Consider the following 20,934-nt stretch of genomic DNA (forward strand, 5'->3'; position numbering starts at 1 on the left):
GATAGAACAAGTGACCTGAAGAGTGTCATCGTGGGCTTGGCATCCCTAGTTTTGAAGGTTCTCATTATCCATCCTGTCATTTTTCTAGCAGCTGCAATTGATACAATGTTATGGTCCTTGAATGTGAGATCCTCCGACATGATCAGCTCCAGGCCTTTGACGTTGGTGTTGCGCTCTATTTTGTGGCCAGAATTTGTTTTGTACTCTGATGAAGTTTTAATTTCCTCATGTTTACCATATCTGAGTAATTGAAATTTCTCATCGTTGAACTTCATATTGTTTTCTGCAGCCCACTGAAAGATTTGGTTGATGTCCGCCTGGAGCCTTGCAGTGTCTGCAATAGAAGACACTGTCATGAAGATTCGGGTGTCATCTGCAAAGGAAGACATGGTGCTGTAGCTGACATCCTTGTCTATGTCAGATATGAGGATGAGAAACAAGATGGGAGCGAGTACTGTGCCTTGTGGAACAGAGCTTTTCACTGTAGCTGCCTCGGACTTTATTCTGTTGACTACTACTCTTTGTGTTCTGTTTGTGAGGAAATTATAGATCCATCTACCAACTTTTCCTGTTATTCCTTTAGCACGCATTTTGTGCGCTATTACGCCGTGGTCACACTTGTCGAAGGCTTTTGCAAAGTCTGTATATATTACATCTGCATTCTTTTTGTCTTCTTGTGCATCTAGGACCTTGTCGTAGTGATCCAATAGTTGAGACAGACAGGAGCGACCTGTTCTAAACCCATGTTGCCCTGGGTTGTGTAATTGATGGGTTTCTAGATGGGTGGTGATCTTGCTTCTTAGGACCCTTTCAAAGATTTTTATGATATGGGATGTTAGTGCTATCGGTCTGTAGTTCTTTGCTGTTGCTTTACTGCCCCCTTTGTGGAGTGGGGCTATGTCTGTTGTTTTTAGTAACTGTAGGACGACCCCCGTGTCCATGCTCCCTCTCCATAGGATGGTAAAAGCTTATGATAGGGGCTTCTTGCAGTTCTTGATGAACACGGAGTTCCATGAGTCTGGCCCTGGGGCAGAGTGCATGGGCATGTCATTTATCACCTGTTCGAAGTCATTTGGCATCAGGATAACATCAGATAGGCTTGTGTTAACCAAATTCTGTGGCTCTCTCATAAAAAATTCATTTTGATCTTCGACTCTCAGTCTGGTTAGCGGCTTGCCAAAAACTGAGTCATATTGGGATTTGAGTAGCTCATTCATTTCCTTGCTGTCATCTGTGTAGGACCCATCATGTTTAAGTAGGGGCCCAATACTGGACATTGTTCTCGACTTTGATTTGGCATAGGAAAAGAAATACTTTGGGTTTCTTTCGATTTTATTTATGGCTTTTAGTTCTTCCCGCGATTCCTGACTCCTATAAGATTCCTTTAGCTTAAGTTCAATGTTTGCTATTTCTCTCACCAGTGACTCCCTACGCATTTCAGATATATTGGCCTCTTTTAGCCAAGGTATACTTTACAGTCCTCTCCACCAACTCCATTGCCAAACACGTTTCCAACATCTTTTCCAATACCTCATTCCAAGAACATCTACCTCCACATCCACCACCATCAAGGACATTACCAATAATAGACAGGACAAGTTTCATTCCTCTGCAGGGGTATACATAATCTCTTGTAATAACCGCAGCAAACTATACGTGGGCAAAACATCCAGAGACCTCCAAACACATATTTGAAACACAAGTGCACAGGCAGATTGGATGATTTAAGGAATGCCTGTGTTCAACACTGAAATTCACACACTCATTTAATCAACTACAGAAATGCAAGACTTATCACCAGAGAAGAAAGCACTCAATACTGCAGAATCCTGGAGTCATCACTTATCTGTACAGTGGACCCCCGCTTAACGATCACCTCCAAATGCGACCAATTATGTAAGTGTATTTATGTAAGTGCGTTTGTACGTGTATGTTTGGGGGTCTGAAATGGACTAATCTACTTCACAATATTCCTTATGGGAAAAAATTCGGTCAGTACTGGCACCTGAACATACTACTGGAATGAAAAAAGTTCGTTAACCGGGGGTCCACTGTATATCCAACAACTTAAATCAAAGCAACGGTTTCTATAACATAGTTGAACCCCTTGCCAAGAAACTTCTTCATCGTTTTCCCAAAGAACTACATATGCACCCGCCAGTCCCGTACTGGTCCTTATCAGATCCAAGCTACCCACCCCTCAAGGAAGGTTCCTTGATGTTGGTGAGGGGCTCTTGATTTAGGGAATTGGATCTGTGCTCCAGTTCCCCGAATTAAGTCTGAATGCCTTCCACATCCCCCCCCCCAGGCGCTGTATAATCCTCCGGGTTTAGCGCTTCCCCCTTGATTATAATAATAATGCAAGCTACCCAGCATTCTCCACCTGACTCCATCCTATAAATACTCACGTACCTTTCACCCAGGTAGATCTGTTTGTGACTTGATAAAGCCCACTGTGTGGGCAAAACGTTGTCAATAAAAGATCACATTATACTGCTTATGTGTTTATTTTTCCATGTGTTGGTATTTTATACCATTTATTTCCACACAGGATGAGTTTCCTGTTATACTCCATCACAGGATGAGTTTTTCCTGTTATACTCCATCACAGGATGCATTTCCTGTTATACTCCATTATAGGATGAGTTTCCTGTCATACTCCATCACACAGCCTGAGTCTCCTGTTATACTCCACCACACAGCATGAGTCTCTTGTTATACTCAATCACACAGGATGGGTTTCCTGTTATACTCCTTTACAGGATTAATTTACTGTAATACTCCATCACAGGATGAGTTTCCTGTTATACTCCATCACACAGCATGAGTTTCCTGTTATACTCCATCACACAGCATGAGTTTCCTGTTATACTCCATCACACAGCATGAGTTCCCTGTTATACTCCACACAGCATGAGTTTCCTGTTATACTCCATCACACAGCATGAGTTTCCTGTTATACTCCATCACACAGCATGAGTTTCCTGTTATACTCCATCACACAGCATGAGTTTCCTGTTATACTCCATCACACAGCATGAGTTTCCTGTTATACTCCATCACACAGCATGAGTTTCCTGTTATACTCCATCACACAGCATGAGTTTCCTGTTATACTCCATCACACAGCATGAGTTTCCTGTTATACTCCATCACACAGCATGAGTTTCCTGTTATACTCCATCACACAGCATGAGTTTCCTGTTATACTCCATACATGATCAATTTATTTAGTATTAAGTAATCTGTAAGCCATTAAATTAAGTCTGCCCATAATACCTAGGCATGATAGTGGCTCTCTTTGCACTGCAACTCATTGTTGTAATGTCATAATCTCAATGTAATCGTGAAAAGAAATAAAATTTGTTTGCTTTCTGTTATACTCCATCACACAGGATGAATTTCCTGTTGTACTCCACCACAGGATCCCCTCAAGGAAGGTTCCTTGATGTTGGTGAGGGGCTCTTGATTTAGGGAATTGGATCTGTGCTCCAGTTCCCCGAATTAAGCCTGAATGCCTTCCACATCCCCCCCCAGGCGCTGTATAATCCTCCGGGTTTAGCGCTTCCCCCTTGATTATAATAATCCACCACAGGATGAATTTCCTGTTATACTTCATCACATAAGATGAATTTCCTGCTTTAATTCACTTCTGAGAGTTTTAGGTTACGTATATAACATTCAGTACAAATAAAATGAGTAGAACATGTCACTGAGGTGAAACATGAGTACCAAAACGGCATTCAAATCTGGCGCCCAAAACAAAAACCATCGTATCCTTGTATCATCAAATATATATCACTAAAAAATATTTTAGTTTTGTTTTATAATGTACCTTATTTTATATATAGATATGTTGAAGTCTCCACATATTTATTGTAATGTTAAAATAAACGAAGTTTTTATTTGGTTGCAGTGTTCTCAGCTGATAGTAGACAACAATTTTGCTGTCAGGTGTGGCCCGATATCAATTATTACTCCATTTCTGCCATATAACATCCTTAATTTAGTGTCTGACGTGAATATATGTACAAAAAAATGTATATTTGACCAAGGGCAAAGAAGATTAGTCGAAAATATTGGGAGGAAATCCCGACTGACAGTCTGCCTCTTAGGGAGGCGATTCCTAGGCTGTAGCCCAGGACTATGTCAAGTGTCCTGGGAGGTCGACCAACGACGCTGACACTGTAGCCTAGGCCTGCATCACAAGTGTCCCTGGAAGTAGACCTACCAGGCAGACACTGTAGCCTAGGCCTGCATCACAAGTGTCCCTGGAAGTAGACCTACCAGGCAGACACTGTAGCCTAGGCCTACATCACAAGTGTCCCTGGAAGTAGACCTACCAGGCAGACACTAGCCTAGGCCTGCATCACAAGTGTCCCTGGAAGTAGACCTACCAAGCTGACTGTAACCCAGGCCTGTATCACGTGTCCAGAGAAATAGACCTACCAGGCAGACACTAGCCTAGGCCTGCATCACAAGTGTCCCTGGAAGTAGACCTACCAGGCAGACACTAGCCTAGGCCTACATCACAAGTGTCCCTGGAAGTAGACCTACCAGGCAGACACTGTAGCCTAGGCCTGCATCACAAGTGTCCCTGGAAGTAGACCTACCAAGCTGACTGTAACCCAGGCCTGTATCACGTGTCCAGAGAAATAGACCTACCAGGCAGACACTGTAGCCTAGGCCTGCATCACAAGTGTCCCTGGAAGTAGACCTACCAGGCAGACACTGTAGCCTAGGCCTACATCACAAGTGTCCCTGGAAGTAGACCTACCAAGCTGACTGTAACCCAGGCCTGTATCACGTGTCCAGGGAAGTAGACCTACCAGGCAGACACTAGCCCAGGCCTACATCACAAGTGTCCCTGGAAGTAGACTTACCAGGCAGACACTGTAGCCCAGGCCTACATCACAAGTGTCCCTGGAAGTAGACTTACCAGGCAGACACTGTAGCCCAGGCCTACATCACAAGTGTCCCTGGAAGTAGACTTACCAGGCAGACACTGTAGCCCAGGCCTACATCACAAGTGTCCCTGGAAGTAAACCTACCAGGAAGACACTGTAGCCCAGGCCTACATCACAAGTGTTCCTAGAAGTAGGCCTACCAGGCAGACACCAGCCCAGGCCTACATCACAAGTATCCCTGGAAGTAGACCTACCAGGCAGACACTGTAGCCCAGGCCTATATAAGGTGTCTAGGGAAGTAGCCCTACCAGGCAGACACTAGCCCAGGCCTACATTACAAGTATTTTGGGAAGTAGCCCTACCAGGTAGATGCTGTAGCCCAGGCCTACACAAGTATCCCGGGAAGTAGCCCTACCAGGCTGACGAAGAGGACAAGAACCATGGACTGAAGATGACCTAGGATGACCCACTAAGCCTCACACTTGAGGTAATGTGTCAGTGCTGTGTTTGTGAATCCTTTAAGGTGAAAAGCTCTTGATCCAAGGAACTGGATCAGTTGCTTCCTACCTTGAATTGGGTCTTAATTGTATCCCATTCTCCAGGTGCCATATGATTACCTACTGATTTAGCACTTCCCCTCTCATGTTAATAGATCTATTGAAGTGTTCTTCCAAGGATTTGGCACTGCCCTTCCTGTGGATCAAACTTGATTATTTTCCATTTTCCATGTGCTGTGTAACACCTTGAATACTTTAATATTACTTCTATGTTGGTCTGTAAATGGCAAGTGAATGTACATAATTGTTGAGAGAAAGAGAAAGGCTGTGTCTGTATCTCAAAATTACTGGCATCCCACAAGCTCAGTTTTGGTAGCAATATTTTGGCTTATTTTAAGTTAGATCTTCATTACTTATCACCATTATTTAACTATAATAATGTGGCTAGCGTAGAAATTTACAAGTGTGTGAGCCCAACTGTGTTTAACTTAAATAAGCATATCTAACAGTCTCTCCCAAGGGAGGAACCTTGATGTTGGTGAAAGGCTCATAATCCAAGGACTGTTATCTGCCTTCCCCTTCCTTGGATCAGACCTGATTGCCTCCCATTTCCCAGGTGCTGTATGACCCCTACAGGTTTAGCACTTGCCCCATGAATATAATAAAGTGGTTAGTTTTGAGGGTTCTACCCTTCCAGCTGGTCTGAGCCCATGCTACTCTGTTGATTACTTGGTCAACCAGGCTGTTGCTGCTAGCACCCTGTTGGCCTATATAACCATCACAGCCTCTCTGATCTGTCACTTACAGAAGCTAGTAGTTGAGGCTTTTCTTGAAAGCTTCTACCTTTGTTCTGGCAATATTTTTGAGGTCTGCTAGTACCAGGTTAAAAAGTCTTGGACCATAGATGTTAACAGTTGTCTGTATTGTGCATATGGCAAGACTGGATTTATTTTACACTTCCAATCATCTCTCACAAATTTGGGACATGGTCCTCAAGTATTTTACCATGTACAATATATATTATTATGTATCTCAACATTCCAGAGCACCATTGCCACTGTCAGCATACATAAGTGTTAGGATGCAGTTCCACAGTAAATTTCAGGCACCTGTATAAATGATGTAAAGGGCATGCTATATAACCAGAGGTCTAGATATTGTTTATTCTCTGTTAGCTTTAAAAATGGAGATCGCTCATGATATTGCTGAAAATGCTTGTTAGATGTAACTTGAATAGAGGTTAGCAGTCTGCAAAATGAAACCAGATATGAATTGCAGTTCAGTTTTACTATTTCCTCTGCAGATGAAGGGCACCTAAAGTGGCTTATATTATAAAAAAAACTTAGTTGGCTGAACAGTTTTCAGAAATTTTAAACTGTGAGCCAATACCTTTGCCTTGACATACACTGGTAAAATAAGCCAGTACAGTATTTAGTCGAAATTTTAAAATTATTCTTTACAAAGTGTTAGTTTCATTGAGTGGTCTCGGACATCCTTCAACACTGTATTCTACCCTCATGAATTAATATTATGACATTCCTATTCTACATCAGTGTCCTTTCCAATGCTTCACAGGAACTTAAACCAATTCTGTTTGCTGTTAATACAATTTTTGTGATTTTAAATCCTCATCTGGCTACACTCAATAACACAGTAAATGCTAAACTTGTTAAACTATCAACTTGGGTCACAGCTAACCAAATCTCATTCAGGACTGACAAGATCTGTATAATAATTGGCTCTGGTGGCCTGGTGGCTAAAGCTCTCGCTTCACACGGCAAGGGTGTGATGTAATTTCAATGTAATTTATTTGCAATTGTCCAGTTCCTCATTTGCAACCTATCTCATCATACATATGATTGCAATGAATTGCCCAAGCTAAACTGACTTAAATTTTATTCTAGGTCTAGATATATAGTAAGTAGTAAAAGCCTTAAGATTAGTTTGCCTGAAATGCATTTGCATAATTAATACCTTTCTTCTGAGCCTTATATTGTATCAAATTATATCTGTATTTTAATAAGATGGAACTCAAAATGTAGTTATTTTTAGTGTATAATTACTGTATTTGCATAGCTCTTAAGAAATAAATAATTATATTTTTTTTAATCTTGTAAATATACGTACTCTCTTTCACTTTGTAACATCCTGGCCATAGGGTGTCTTGATAAATTTTTAAGTTAGTTTTGCAAAATCATATCATAGCATTATTTATATTGTATAGTACAAATTTGTAACAATAGGGATTTACTCTATTTCTGAAAAAAAATATTCAGTAATGGAAAAATAAATATATACTGTACAGTACAGTAAACTAAAAAAAAAAAAAAAGCTGGTCTGGTCAATACCCAAGTTGTATTGTATTGGTGTCTCAGAATTTGCAAATATGCCATTTTCTTAAAAAAAATAGACTATACTATATTCTGATTTGTACCGATGAGTATATACTACAGTGTTCTGTCAAATCACCATTTTTGTGAGGTGCCAAAATTCTTCTCATTTCAGAGATTCCTATGAATATAAATATTAATTAGTTAAATTGTAAAAGGTAGTGTATATTGTCTCAGAAAATCACAAAATGAGCACAAATCTGAAACATAGATTTTTGTATTGTACGCAAATTCTATGTCCATGTTACTTTTAGGAATTCACGTAACTTGTGAATTGGGGGCTTCTAGGGCAATAAGTACCTTCAAAATGTCAGATTCTCAAAAAATATGTTTTTTCATGTGATGGTTATTACAGAGGGAATTCTGTATAAATTACCAATAGTTTTTAATATACATATGTCAGAGGGAAAACCTTGGCAAAACTATTTCAGTTTCTCATTATCAGGGTATTACTAGTTTAGGTTGGAGCAATGCTTAAACATCTACATCATTTCTGGTGCTAACATCATCATTCACAGCCATTCACGGCTTGGGTGACATGACGTCATCAACAGGAACCTATCACAACTTGGGTGGCAGTCGCTCATTAATGGCATGTGAAATTGCCAGAGGTATGGATGCAAGTGCTTAGTACTGTAGTTAAATTTGTTTGCTATTGTATTTTTAATTTTTAGCTTTATGAAAATGAAAAACTTCATACCTATGGCTATACAGTTTCTTTTTAAATAATCGGAAAAAGTTGTACTACAGAATATTAAAAATTAAAATAAATATCCACGACAATCAACGTTTGGTAGCAACATCATTATAATCAAATCTCATTAATAAAAAAAAAACACTTGAGACCAAGGGTCTCTCAGATTACAGACTAAATGTTAAAAGTCCAACAATGCTGTCCTCTTATCTTAACATTCATACTGCAGTAATCTCTTTACTTTGAAAACTATTTCAAATTTAGTCATTGATTTGTTGCAGTCTACCATAAATGATTTGTATCCTGTGGCAATTTTTTAGTTTGTAAAAATAACTATTTTCTGTTACACCTGTAGACCTGATTAGTGAGGTCAAAGTACATCACTGCCACATCTGATTGATGTAATGATGTCATTGGGCTAAAAGTTTGACCTGACTAGTCAGATGATGTATTTACCAAGCTGTGCAACATCCTGATATGTCACCTTTTGTTATTGTTCACCATGTTACTTAAAAATGTGATTCTGTAGAAACGTCATTCAAGACTCTTCAGCTTTGTTTCTTTTTCTTAATGCTGTAATCATTTTGTATATTGTTCTATAATAAACTTTAATTTGGCCTGCTTATGAAAGGTCCTTTCATTTGGTTTATCATCTTGTAAGACAATTTCACCAAAGATTTTCCAGATCAAATAGTTTAGCTCTGTGCATTTGTTTAAAACTCATTATAACATGTCAAATCCCTTTGCTTTAATTTTGCCAATGTCCAATACTAGCGTCTTTAACCCTTTCAGGGTCCACAGGCCCTCTCAGAGACTGGTTCTCAGGGTCCCCCAAATTTAAAAAAAAAAAATTATTTTTTCTTATAAAAATATAGAGAATCTTTTCCTGATCATAATGACACCAAAAGTATGAAATTTGATGGAAAACTTACGGGATTATGCTCTCGTGAAGTTAGCGGTCTCGACGATGTTTGCGCATCGGCAATTTTGCCCACTTTGAACCCTGTTTTCGGTCAGTTCCAGTGTACTAGTCGACAAAAATCATAACTATTTCGCTAGAACTCCATTTTTTTCTATCGAATGAGTACTAGAAACCACCCATTCACCAATTTCAACTATCCAATACAGTGGTCAGATTTTAGCAATTTTGCCAGTTTCACAAATTTCAAAAGATGCCAATTTCCAAATAGGGTCCAGAATAAACAAGAAAGGCATTCCTGGCACTAAAATAACAAGTTCTCTGTTTGTTAGTCACATCCCCAGGCCCGTCTTATATTTCTTTGGTTTTCCACTTTGAATTTTTATTCTTACAAAAAATAGAAGATTTATTGTTATGCAGACTATTGCATTAGTGTAGAAATGGTATAAATAATATCAGTGCACTTGTGAAAGAATATTAGACTCACCAGTTGACGTGTATTGGACGCTTGGCACGATTTGTTTACTTTCGAACTTTGGTAAAAATCGAACATTTCTGCTACTTTGAGCTCAATTCCAAGGTACTTTTCATTGTAAAACCAGTCAAAATCATCTCAATTTCTGTAATATGTCTTCCATTCTATAAAATGAGACCAGGAAAAATAGAATACAACAATAAATACCATATGAAATTACAGTGCAAAGTCGCTATTTTAATCCAAAAACACAGTCGAAGATTTTTTTTTCTCATTATGCACTGTGTGCTGCAGGATTTTTTTTATACCGTGCACACTGACCACATAGACCCATTCTTTCATATGTAGGCCTACCAGCTTTCTCTCACTAGATTTGAGGGCACTAGAATTTAGGCGTACTAGTACGTCAAAAACCCTGGGGCGTAAGCTGTACTAGTACAGCCGAAACCCTGAAAGAGTTAAAAGACATCACCTATGGCCATTTTGGTACATTCTTTTTATATACAGTGGTGCCTTGGTATAATATAATAATAATGTTAATAATAATAATGATATTTTATTTCTTTGTAAGGGTTACAATGTGCAATTACAATTTTGGTTTGCTAAGTACAAAGATAGCCACTATCATGCTGAGGCATTTCGGGCAAACTAATCCTAATACATAGTAACTAATTAAAACTAGATAATCCTTAATCCATTCCAGGACCTTGGACTTACATTAAACAGGACATATACCAAACTAATTTTCCCATAAGAAATATAGGGAAAATGATTAATCCGTTCCTATGAAAAAATCCTATTGTTATTAGCATATTATACATTGATGGGGATTGTATAAAATAATTTAAACATTGCTTAATACTAAAATATGTAATTTAAACACTACTTAACCCTTTGACTGTCGCGGCCGTATATATACGTCTTACGAGGTACTATGTTTGACGTGTATATATACTCATAAATTCTAGCGGCTTCAAATCAAGCAGGAGAAAGCTGGTAGGCCCACATGTGAGAGAATGGGTCTGTGTGGTCAGTGTGCACCATATAAAAAAAATCCTGGAGCACCCAGTGCATAATGAGAAAAAAAAAATCTGACCTTTTTTTTTAATTAAAATGCCGACTTTGTGGTCTATTTTCGTATAGTATTTATGGTTGTATTCTCGTTTTCTTGGTCTCATTTGATAGAATGGAAAACATATTATAGAAATAGAGGTGATTTTGATTGATTTTGCTATAAAAAGAACCTAGAAATGGAGCTCAAAGTAGGGGAAATGTTTGATTTTTGCCAATGTTCAAAAGTAAACAAATGATGCCATTGTCCAATAAATATCCAACTAGCCATTCTAATATGCAGTCATAAATGGGTTGATGTTATTTATACAATTATTACAGTATTGCAGTAGTCTGCATAACAGTAAATCTTGTATTTTTTGTTTGAATAAAAATTCAAAATAGAAAGCAAGAGTAATATCAGAGGGGCCTGGAGACATGACTGATGAACAAAGAAAATGGTATTTTAGAGCCAGGAATGTCTGCATTGTTCATTCTGGACCTTATTTTGAAATTGTCATATTTTTTAGTTTTCGTGAAACTGGCCAAATTGCAAATTTCTGACCACATAATTAGGTAGTTGAAATCGGTAAATGGGCAGTTTTTTGTACTCAATCGATAGAAAAAATGGAGTTCTAAAGAAATGGCTATGAGTTTGGGCGACTGGAACAATGGAATTAGCCGAAAATAGGGCTCAAAGTGGGCGAAATCGCCGATTTGTAAACAGCGCCGAGGTCGCTAACTTCGCGAGAGCATAATTCCGTCAGTTTTCCATCAAATTTCGTTTTTTTGGTGTCATTACAATCGGGAAAAGATTCTCCATCATTCCATAAGAAAAAATTTTTTTTTTTTTTTTTTTAAATTTTGCGACACCATGAGAGACCTCAGGATTGGGGGTTGCGACAGTCAAAGGGTTAATACTAAAATACACACATAAATACAAAAGAATTAGATGAAATAAATGCAAATTTAACCTCATTTTACTTTGCTGAAAAGAGTCGAGTGCCTACTAGGATAGTGCTGAAAAGGGAGGAGGAGGAACTATTATTGTTTGGCTCTTCTCATTGACTTTCTTAGAACTCGTGGTTAATGAATTTACTAAAAATTTATACGAAAAAACACAAAATCGCGTGAAAATTCTGAGAGTTACAGCACGGGTTGTTCACTAAAAGGTAGCAATGGGCACAGTGTCGTGACTCATTTTGACCCATACAGGTTCTAGCATGCGAGTTGTATTCCAAACAGAAGTCATATACCAAGCAAAAATTTTTGCATCCAAACAGGATGTATACCAAATTGGACTTATTCCAAAGCAGACATATACCGTGGTACCACTGTATCTTTTATGAGTATTTAATGTGTCCTTTGTCACATTGAAAGGTTATTTCTGTGTTCAGTTCACATGAACCACTAATAAGAATAGAAACCTGTCAGTTAAGCCACTGTAACACCAATAATTAAGTCTTTACTCAATACTTTCCTGTGGCTGCACACCTCCTTTGCTTTACTGACTTGCTGAATAAACCCCAAGAGCCATTCATGTTAGTGTAGAGAACATACTGTACACCATATGTATGTTCAACTTTCACCTCCCTCCTAGTGGACAGTAATTTACATTTGTTCTGCTAAGCAGATAGGCTGTGTGCCTAGCAGTGTATGTTCAGTGGGTTTAGCTAAATCAACAGTAGATTTAGGTGGGAATTTTCACTCCTAAAGTGCAACAAGTGTTGTGACATTTGTGGTTCACACTACACTTAGCTGCTTTTTGCTGAGTACGTATCTATTATATTTGTTCCAAACAGGGTTGATAGACCATTGGTGATATTCTCACTTAGTCATCTCTGCCTTTCACTTTTAATCAGTCATTGATGACAATCATCCATCAATTTCTACACCTCTGAGGTGGCTCTCACTCACCACTCACTACCTGGCTACAAGCCATTGTGAAGACACTCCTGCATTTTTGAGGTTTTATAAAAACTCCATCAGTTCTAGTTTGGAAAATACTGATAAACAAGGATGTATATTATATCACCACTGATATTTAAAATACTGGTGATAATACGGCTGACATAGGACTGACAATGCTGACTCAGCAAGTGTTCCATCTCTTGACTCTCTGCTTCTTTTTCATGGGACCCCTAGTTGGGTAGCTGTGCATATTGTCAACTCTGACTTCCTCAGCTCAGTGTTCATCTGGCAGCTCTTTATCTTCTTTTTCTTGTCTGGGAAGTCTCACCTCTGCCCACTTCCTCTTGTGGATCTGGATACTTATCCCAGGATTGTCATCCTGTAGCACCATGAGCATACTGCAGAGCTGACTGTTGCTATTGTGACCTCTGATATGGCTCTTTTCTTCTCCGGCTATGGCTTGTTTCTCCTGTGGACCTTCAACTTCTATTTCTTTTTGGTGGAGGGCTCCAGACTGCCCTTTAACTGGGGGGCCTGAGCTGTGAAGAAGCCAGAATTGTGGCTGACTCTTATTGTTCATTGATATGTTATCACTACAGATCTGTCAAGAATATTTTTCAGAGCTTCCTGTGTGGTTGTATCATTCCTGCCTCTGGCATTACCTTACTATGGTTGTTGGATTCATGCTTCGGATGTTTGACTCTGGCAAGGCTGTCTGAACTATCCAAGTCTATAGATGCACTCTAGACAAGTCTGCATTTGGGCATCTTCTTCCGGGATGAACTTGTCTGCTCTGTTATTGAGGTAATGTTCCTGGTGCATCAGCACCTGAAGTCTGTCCATAAGTGGTCCTTTTTGGTGATTATCAACTACATTAAGATCAGCTGGACCTTCTGCCCAAGCTGACAAATTAGCTATACACTGCATAGAAAAGACCTCCTGGAATATTTCATGCTCTTCAAAGGCTCAATTAGTTTGTGGCAATATGTAATGAGGACTCTACCCTTACTCCCATTCCTGAAGTGGAATTCCTCCTCAAGAACAGGCATGTGCCCAACTTGCAAACTTCTGTCAACTTTACTGCCTGTGGGATACTGAGCAGCTCTACCCTTCACCTGGTTGGGGACCACTGTAATCACTTTCCTTTTGGCTTCTTGGCCAAAGGACATTTGTTAGACTGGCCTGCTCATCAACTCATCCTCTGGTCTCTTGGCTAATGTTTGCCTTGTCTATGCATGGAGGTGTGCTGCTTCATCTGTATGGCCTGTACCCATGTAGGCAAATGTCCTCCCTAGGTCTGCATCCATAACAGCTGGGGCATGGCAGGCACTCAGTTCGTGGTGGCCTATATTTCCCTGCCACTGTTTCTTGAGGGCATGCATCTCACCAACCAGTGGGCATCTTTCAGGCATTTAGCATACCAAATCATTCTCATTTCAGAGTCTTCTTTGCAACCTTCATGCATCATATGAGGTGAGGTCATTCCCAGTAGGTCCTAATATTGTCTAGTGTGGGGTAGGAATCCTCATAGGTTGTCGTTAGGGCCCGGCCTAGGCCCTACCTCTTCTCTGGGTGTTCCTGCAGATGCTGCCTAATACCGGGACATGTCTGTGGGCACATGCCCCCTCCTCCAGAGTAGTTTTGAATCTACTATATTACATGTTCTGCTCCCTCTTTAGCTAGCCACTCGTGTACTTAATTGTGAAGAGGGTACTCAGTCAAGGTTCATGCCTGTGTTGGGAGTATGTCATAGGTGACTCTTTAATCCTAAACTGCCTAATTACCTCCCTCATTTGTGCCTCACCAGCCTTAGTGCACATGGCTGGTATTAACCTTCAGAGTGATTTACCTATGTTGATGAACAGAAGGATGTTTCAACTGTTAGGTTAATTTCTTGACTTTCTCACTGGTGGGTCATCCACATATGTTTATGAACTTAGACGTGCTCCTGTAGCTTCAAATAAATAATATGTAGCCACAGGACCGAAGCTAATTTCGTGTAATTCCATCTTCAGTAGAAAATTATTCCATTGATCAAACACACTGTTTACAGTGTGTTTGAATAGTTGATAGTTATCAAATCATCCTTGTCAGTTCTTTCATAGCATCTTATAATCTTGAATGTGGTTATTATGTGCCTCCTCTTAAGCCAAAGATAGTATATTCAATACTCTTGTAACCTGTTGTTGCTTGTTCTGGTGTTGGAGTGTGCATGCAATAGCAGGATCTAAACATCACAGGATGCCATTACTTATGGCTTGCTGTATTCTGGTGCATTCTTTGCCCAGGGTTGAGTGCAATATTCTTACACATCATTTGTGACTTTTCTTTAGGTCTCTGAAGAGTTATCTCTTCATACTAACCCAGGTTTCAGTTATAAGAGACTGCCCCGTTTTTTTCTTCCTTGGTTTAACAGCTGTTTCCTCTTTTTGGGAGCTCGTGTTACGATTCCACCTGCAGTTAGTGTTTCTAGTGGTTAAATGAACCTGGACAGGTATGTATGTACCCACTGACAACAGCAGAGCAGCGATGAGAAGCTGAGGTAAGGAGACTGAACTGGGCACAGTAGTGCATGCAAGCTCATACAGTGCTGGGGTTAGAAAAGGTAGGTACAGTGTTACTGTATGTAGTGAATAGCTTTGCCATATTCCAAGTGAGCACTCCAGGACCCCTGATGCTTTTTTTTATGATCTTAATGTGGCTAACAGTTTTCCCAGGTACAAGACTGTAGAACAATTTACATAAACTCTGGAGCATTTAACCCTTAAACTGTCCAAACGTAGATCTATGTTCACGTGCATAGCGCTCCGACCTTGATTTTCCCCATTTGAAAGCATGTAAAAAAAAAACAGATCTACATTCAGAGTTCCCCGCACGTGGACGTAGATCTGTGTTTGGACAGTTTAGGGGTTAATAATCTACAAAGACTGATATTCATTTATTTACACTAGCATTATGTTAATGGTATACAATACCATCACGTTGATGTGATCTATTTGCAATACTGTATATTTTTATGTGAATTAGGTAATAAATTCTGAAATTATAGTTATATAGTACACATACAGTACTGTGTTTTTTCTTAGTTACTATTAGTCATATGGTGAATATCTAACGTGATACTATATAGGGATTGGGCTATAAAAATTTCATTCTGTAATGTATATGAGTTATGAAAATAGGCAGTTGTGAAGAAACAAAGTCTTATATTGAAAACTCTCTCAGATTAGACAAAATTTTTATTTTATTTATTTTTTTACCACTGACCATCTCCCACCAAGGTAGGTGACACAACAAAGAAAACACTTTCACTGTCACTCCTCCAATCACTATCTTGCCAGAAGGGCACCAACATCACAATTCAGGTGACCCTCCTAACTCCAGTTTAATTTAAAATAGACTGCATAATTGATACTCTTATTAAATTTGAAAGAAACAGTGATGAGTAATTGCCTTCAGAGTTTAATTAAAAATTAATAAAAAAAATGAAAGGGGGAGAGACACTGAGAGAGAGAGAGAGAGAGAGAGAGGGAGGGAGGTAAGGGAGAGTGTGACATTTAAATGAGTGACTGTACTTGTGTAGTTGTAGGTACAGAAATAAAGCTCTTCTTGTGTGTCCTGTCCTCTTCAAGGGGGGCTCCTTGGCTTGGTGAAGAGGCTCTTGGTCTGAGGAATTAGCCCTGTCGGTCTTCTTCCTCAGACCGAACCTAATTACCCCCCATTCTCCCCTCCCCTATCCCATCCTCCCCATCCTCCCCTTTTTCCATTCCTCCTCCTCCTCCTCACCCCTCCCTTTTGCCCTTCCTCTTTTTGGCCTTTGGGATTTCTCCCACAGGCGCGCTAGTTCCTAGGTAGGGGAAAGGACACCGGGGTCCATCCCATTCCGTTGAGGTTCTTGGCGGTGGCATAGTTTGCCGTGGAATCTGGATTGCCTGGGGATGTCCCGATCCCTCTCCGGTATCCCGGAGTAGCTTTGGGTGTCTTTCGGGCGATGGGTGTATCTCTGGAAGCCACCTTTCGGATTCCGGGGGTGGTGGCCGAAGGAGGTATGCTTTGTGGCGGATATCCGGCCTCCCTCTCTTTTGTCCACCGAGGTAGCTCGGCAGATGTGAGGTTGCTATCCCGGATTGCTGGTTTACTGGCATGAAGGGTAGGGTATGGCACGGGTTCCATGCTGCATCTGCGCTACTAGCGGTGTTGAGGTCCTCTTGGGCGCGGAGGGAGATTTCCGGCCCTTTCATTCCTCCTGGGAACTATTCCTCCCCGCTTCCCCCTTTTTTTATTCTTTTTTTATTTTTATTTTCTTTTCTTCTTTCTTTTTTTTTCTTAAAAACAAAAAGCAAAGGAGTAACCTAACCTAGTCCATGAACCCACTACCCCCGGGCCCCTTCTTGATACCGCACCCCATTCTGACCCTGCCTTGTGTTTAGACCACTCTTCGGACACTCCTGATGCCCCTGTACCTCTTGTTGGTGCTCTTTCCTCACCCGCTTCAGGTACCGGGGCTTCGACTGACTCCTTCGATTTGTCTGAACTCCGCTCTCCTTTGACTATGCTTCCGGCTTCTCCCTCTACAGTAAGGCAATTTTCGAATCGCCCGCCCATTTCATGCCGGACCAACTCCGGTCCTACTCCTAAGGTTGATCAGCCCTTATGACATATAGAACTGAGTCCCTATCAATTCAATATAATTAGGTATTCCAGAGTAACTGTTACTTATAAATACATGTTGGGTCCTATAGCCCCATAACAAACGCCAACGTCAATCTCCTGATGATGCTCCTTCGTTACCTTCCCATTCTACTCGGAAAAGACCGACACGTCAAGCACTCCCTCTCCACGCTCAGTTTCGGACCACACAATGGACTAAATTCTTTACTTTAAGACCGACTTCTTCTTCTGCCTACCTTTCTGACCATAGTATTGGCAAAGCGCTCCTGCGTCATGTTGGCAGAGATATTTCATTTCATGCTCTCAAGAGCGGTACGCGCATCGTCACTGTCCAGAATGCTACCCAAGCTCATGATCTTTCTCTCCTTTCGAATATCGATACTACTCCTATCACTATTGAAAAACATCTTTCTCTCAATTCTTGTAGTGGTACTGTCATTCTGCCCTATACCATAGTCCAACAGAATTTCCAGTCATGTGGCAATGACATTTTTGAACAGCTGGAACTCCAGGATCTCCCAATCCTCAAAGTAGACACTTATGTCCTTCCTGCCCGGGGGCGGAGACGTTAATCTTGCAATGTGGCTCGTTTAACTTTTGACAGCCGAGAACTCCCGTCCTCTGTATATGTCGCGGGACATCGGTTACAAGTTCGAAAGGTGATACCTACACCGCAACAATGTAGAAATTGCTGGCGTTTTGGTCACCCAGCGAATTATTGCAGATCTATGGCCGAATGCCCAGTCTGTGGTGCCGACGACCATTCTAATACATCTTGCAGTCAACCTCCATCTTGCCTTAATTGTAATGAAGCTCACCCTTCGTACTCCCGCCGTTGCCAGGTCTACTTAAATGAACGTGAAATCCGTTGCCTCAAAGAGGCAGAAGGTCTCCCTTATGCTATGGCAGTTACTCATCTCCGCCTCCAAGGGAGACTACCCCGTGTTTCTTATTCTCGTGTTTCCAAACATCCCCCCACTTCTGGGGTCCCATCTTCTGCAGCCTCCTCTGTTGTTACCCCTCCCATAGCCACTACGGCATCTAATCCTTTTGCTGTCCTTGGCTCTGACGTCCCGACTACAAGTCAGTCTGTTCTCACATCTTCGCGTCCTTCCTCACAAGCCCCAGTATCGACAAGACCTCGTATGACACCTAATACCAATCGCCCCTCTACTCAGAAGTCCAAAAAATCCACATTGCTCAAATCTTCTTTGCCCCTTCCTTCCCTTCTTCCACCTCCACACTTTACCTTTCCAGTCTCTGTACCTAGTTCTTCCCCTCTCTCTGGCTCTATTACAAGTGTGGAAATTCACCCTCCTCCTCGTACTATGCCTTCCACCCCCGTCCCCTCCCAAGTTTCTCCCTCTTCTGCCACCTCCCAGGTTTCTGCCTCTTCTGTCCCCCCCCCACACTTCATCTCCAGTCCCTTACACTCTTTCGTCCCCCTCTACTTTGGTACAGTCCATTACTGTCCCAATCTTTACTCATCCTCCTCCTTCTATCTCCAATATGGTCTCCCATTCATCTTTGAATTCAGAAACACTTGAAGCCATTTCAGAATATATTGCAGAGACTAAACCTTCAATGGACACTGATTCACTTCCTGTTCCTTCTCTTCCCTCTCCTCCATCTTCACAACCCCATTCTTCGCAATGCTCCGTTCCTTCGCTACTTGAACGTCTTCCAATGCCACCACACGTTGACTTTTCTAACCCCTCTAGTCCGTAGGTGCCTTTACCTACAGATTCCTGGTATTTTCTTCATCACCAATCATGGCCTATTTACAGTGGAATATCCGCGGCCTCAGGGGTAATCGGGGTGAGCTTCAGATGTTGCTTTCCAGGTTTTCCCCTGTTGGTGCTTGCTTACAAGAACCAAAATTACACTTGGCTGTTTTCCAACCTATCTCAGGCTATAATTTATTGTATTCTTCGGATTCTTTCTCAGATGGGACCTTTAATGAAAGTGCCCTTCTTCTACGCAATGATATTCCGTACTGTCAACTATTTGTCCATACCTCGCTGCATTACACTGCAGCCCGTATCCACTTGAATAAGTGGTTTACAATATGTTCTTTATATCTGTCCTTCTCGGGCATTTTCTATCCCAGACTTTGCCTTTCTTGTTTCATCCTTACCGCCACCACTTCTGTTACTTGGTGATTTTAATGCCCACCATTTCCTCTGGGGGGGGTCTCATTGTGACTCACGTGGCATCCAGTTGGAGGCTTTTCTCGCCTCTCACTCCCTCCATGTTTTAAATACGGGTACTCCCACCCATTTTGATCCTCGTACTCATACTCTCTCTTGCATCGATCTATCAGTCTGCTCTTCCTCCACTGCACTAGACTTCACCTGGTCTGTTCTACCAGACTTACATGACAGCGATCATTTTCCGATCATTCTTACTTCTCCTTCCTATTCGCCACCTTTCCGTAGCCCTCGCTGGCAATTTGATCGGGCAAACTGGGATCTTGACTCACACCTCACTGCCTTTAGTGAGGTTCCTTCTTCATCCTCCATTGATGAGCTCCTACACATCTTCTCAACGTCAGTTTATACCGCAGCTTCTCATTCTATACCCCAAACCTCAGGCAGGCATTCTCAGAAGTGCGTGCCTTGGTGGTCTCCTGCTTGTGCTCGTGCAGTACGTTTGAAACGCGCTGCATGGGGCAGGTACCAGTACAATAGAACCGCTGAGAGACTTCTTGATTTTAAGCAGAAGCGTGCGATCGCTCGCCGTGTCATCCGTGAAGCTAAACGCACTTGTTGGCGAGACTATGTTTCCACCATCACCTCTGCTTCTTCTTTGAGTGCAGTCTGGAAAAAAGTGAGGAAATTGAGTGGTAAATACTCTCCTGACCCGGCTCCTGTTCTACGGGTCGCTGGTATTGATGTAGCAAACCCTCTCGACATTGCCATTGAACTTGGCACACATCTGGTCCGTATTTCCCGAGGGCTCCATCTATGCCCCTCGTTTCTTTCCTCAAAGTCTGCCAGAGAGTTAGTACCCTTGGACTTTTCTTCTCTCAGAGAAGAACAGTATAATGTGCCTTTTACACTTCAAGAACTGGAGGCAACGCTCTCAGCTTGCCGATCATCGGCAGCTGGGCCTGACGACATTCATATTCATATGTTACAACATTAACATCGGTCAGCCCTTGTAGTCCTCTTACACTTCTTCAATCTTATTTGGGCACAAGGAGTTCTTCCCCAGCTGTGGAAATCTGCCATTGTTCTCCCTTTCCGCAAACCGGGTACTACAGGACATGATGCCTCCCACTATCGCCCCATCGCTCTTACTAGTGCAGTTTGCAAAGTGATGTAACGTCTCGTAAATCGACGTTTAATGTGGTATTTAGAGACACACAAAAGTCTCTCCGCTAGTCAATATGGCTTTCGTAAGGGTCGTTCTACCATA

General features: G+C 41.3%; 1 protein-coding gene across 4 annotated transcripts in view; it reads left to right on the forward strand.

Annotated features, from left to right (window-relative positions):
• The first annotated feature begins 3,908 nt into the window (after positions 1 to 3,908).
• The window catches only part of RabX6 (RAS oncogene family member RabX6), a 54,742-nt gene continuing 37,716 nt past the window's right edge, over positions 3,909 to 20,934 (forward strand). The window contains exons 1-2 of one of the 4 annotated variants that reach the window (XM_070104075.1): positions 3,921 to 5,394; positions 8,313 to 8,405. In XM_070104075.1, coding sequence (XP_069960176.1) covers positions 8,333 to 8,405 — 73 coding nt within the window. In that variant the 5' untranslated portion in view covers positions 3,921 to 5,394; positions 8,313 to 8,332. Of the gene's footprint in view, positions 5,395 to 8,312; positions 8,406 to 20,934 lie in introns of all 4 variants that reach the window. The other 3 variants (XM_070104082.1, XM_070104094.1, XM_070104088.1) reach the window with 3 other exon arrangements.

This window comes from Cherax quadricarinatus, chromosome 5, assembly GCF_038502225.1.
Source record: "Cherax quadricarinatus isolate ZL_2023a chromosome 5, ASM3850222v1, whole genome shotgun sequence".
Classification (NCBI taxonomy): Eukaryota; Metazoa; Arthropoda; class Malacostraca; order Decapoda; family Parastacidae; genus Cherax; species Cherax quadricarinatus.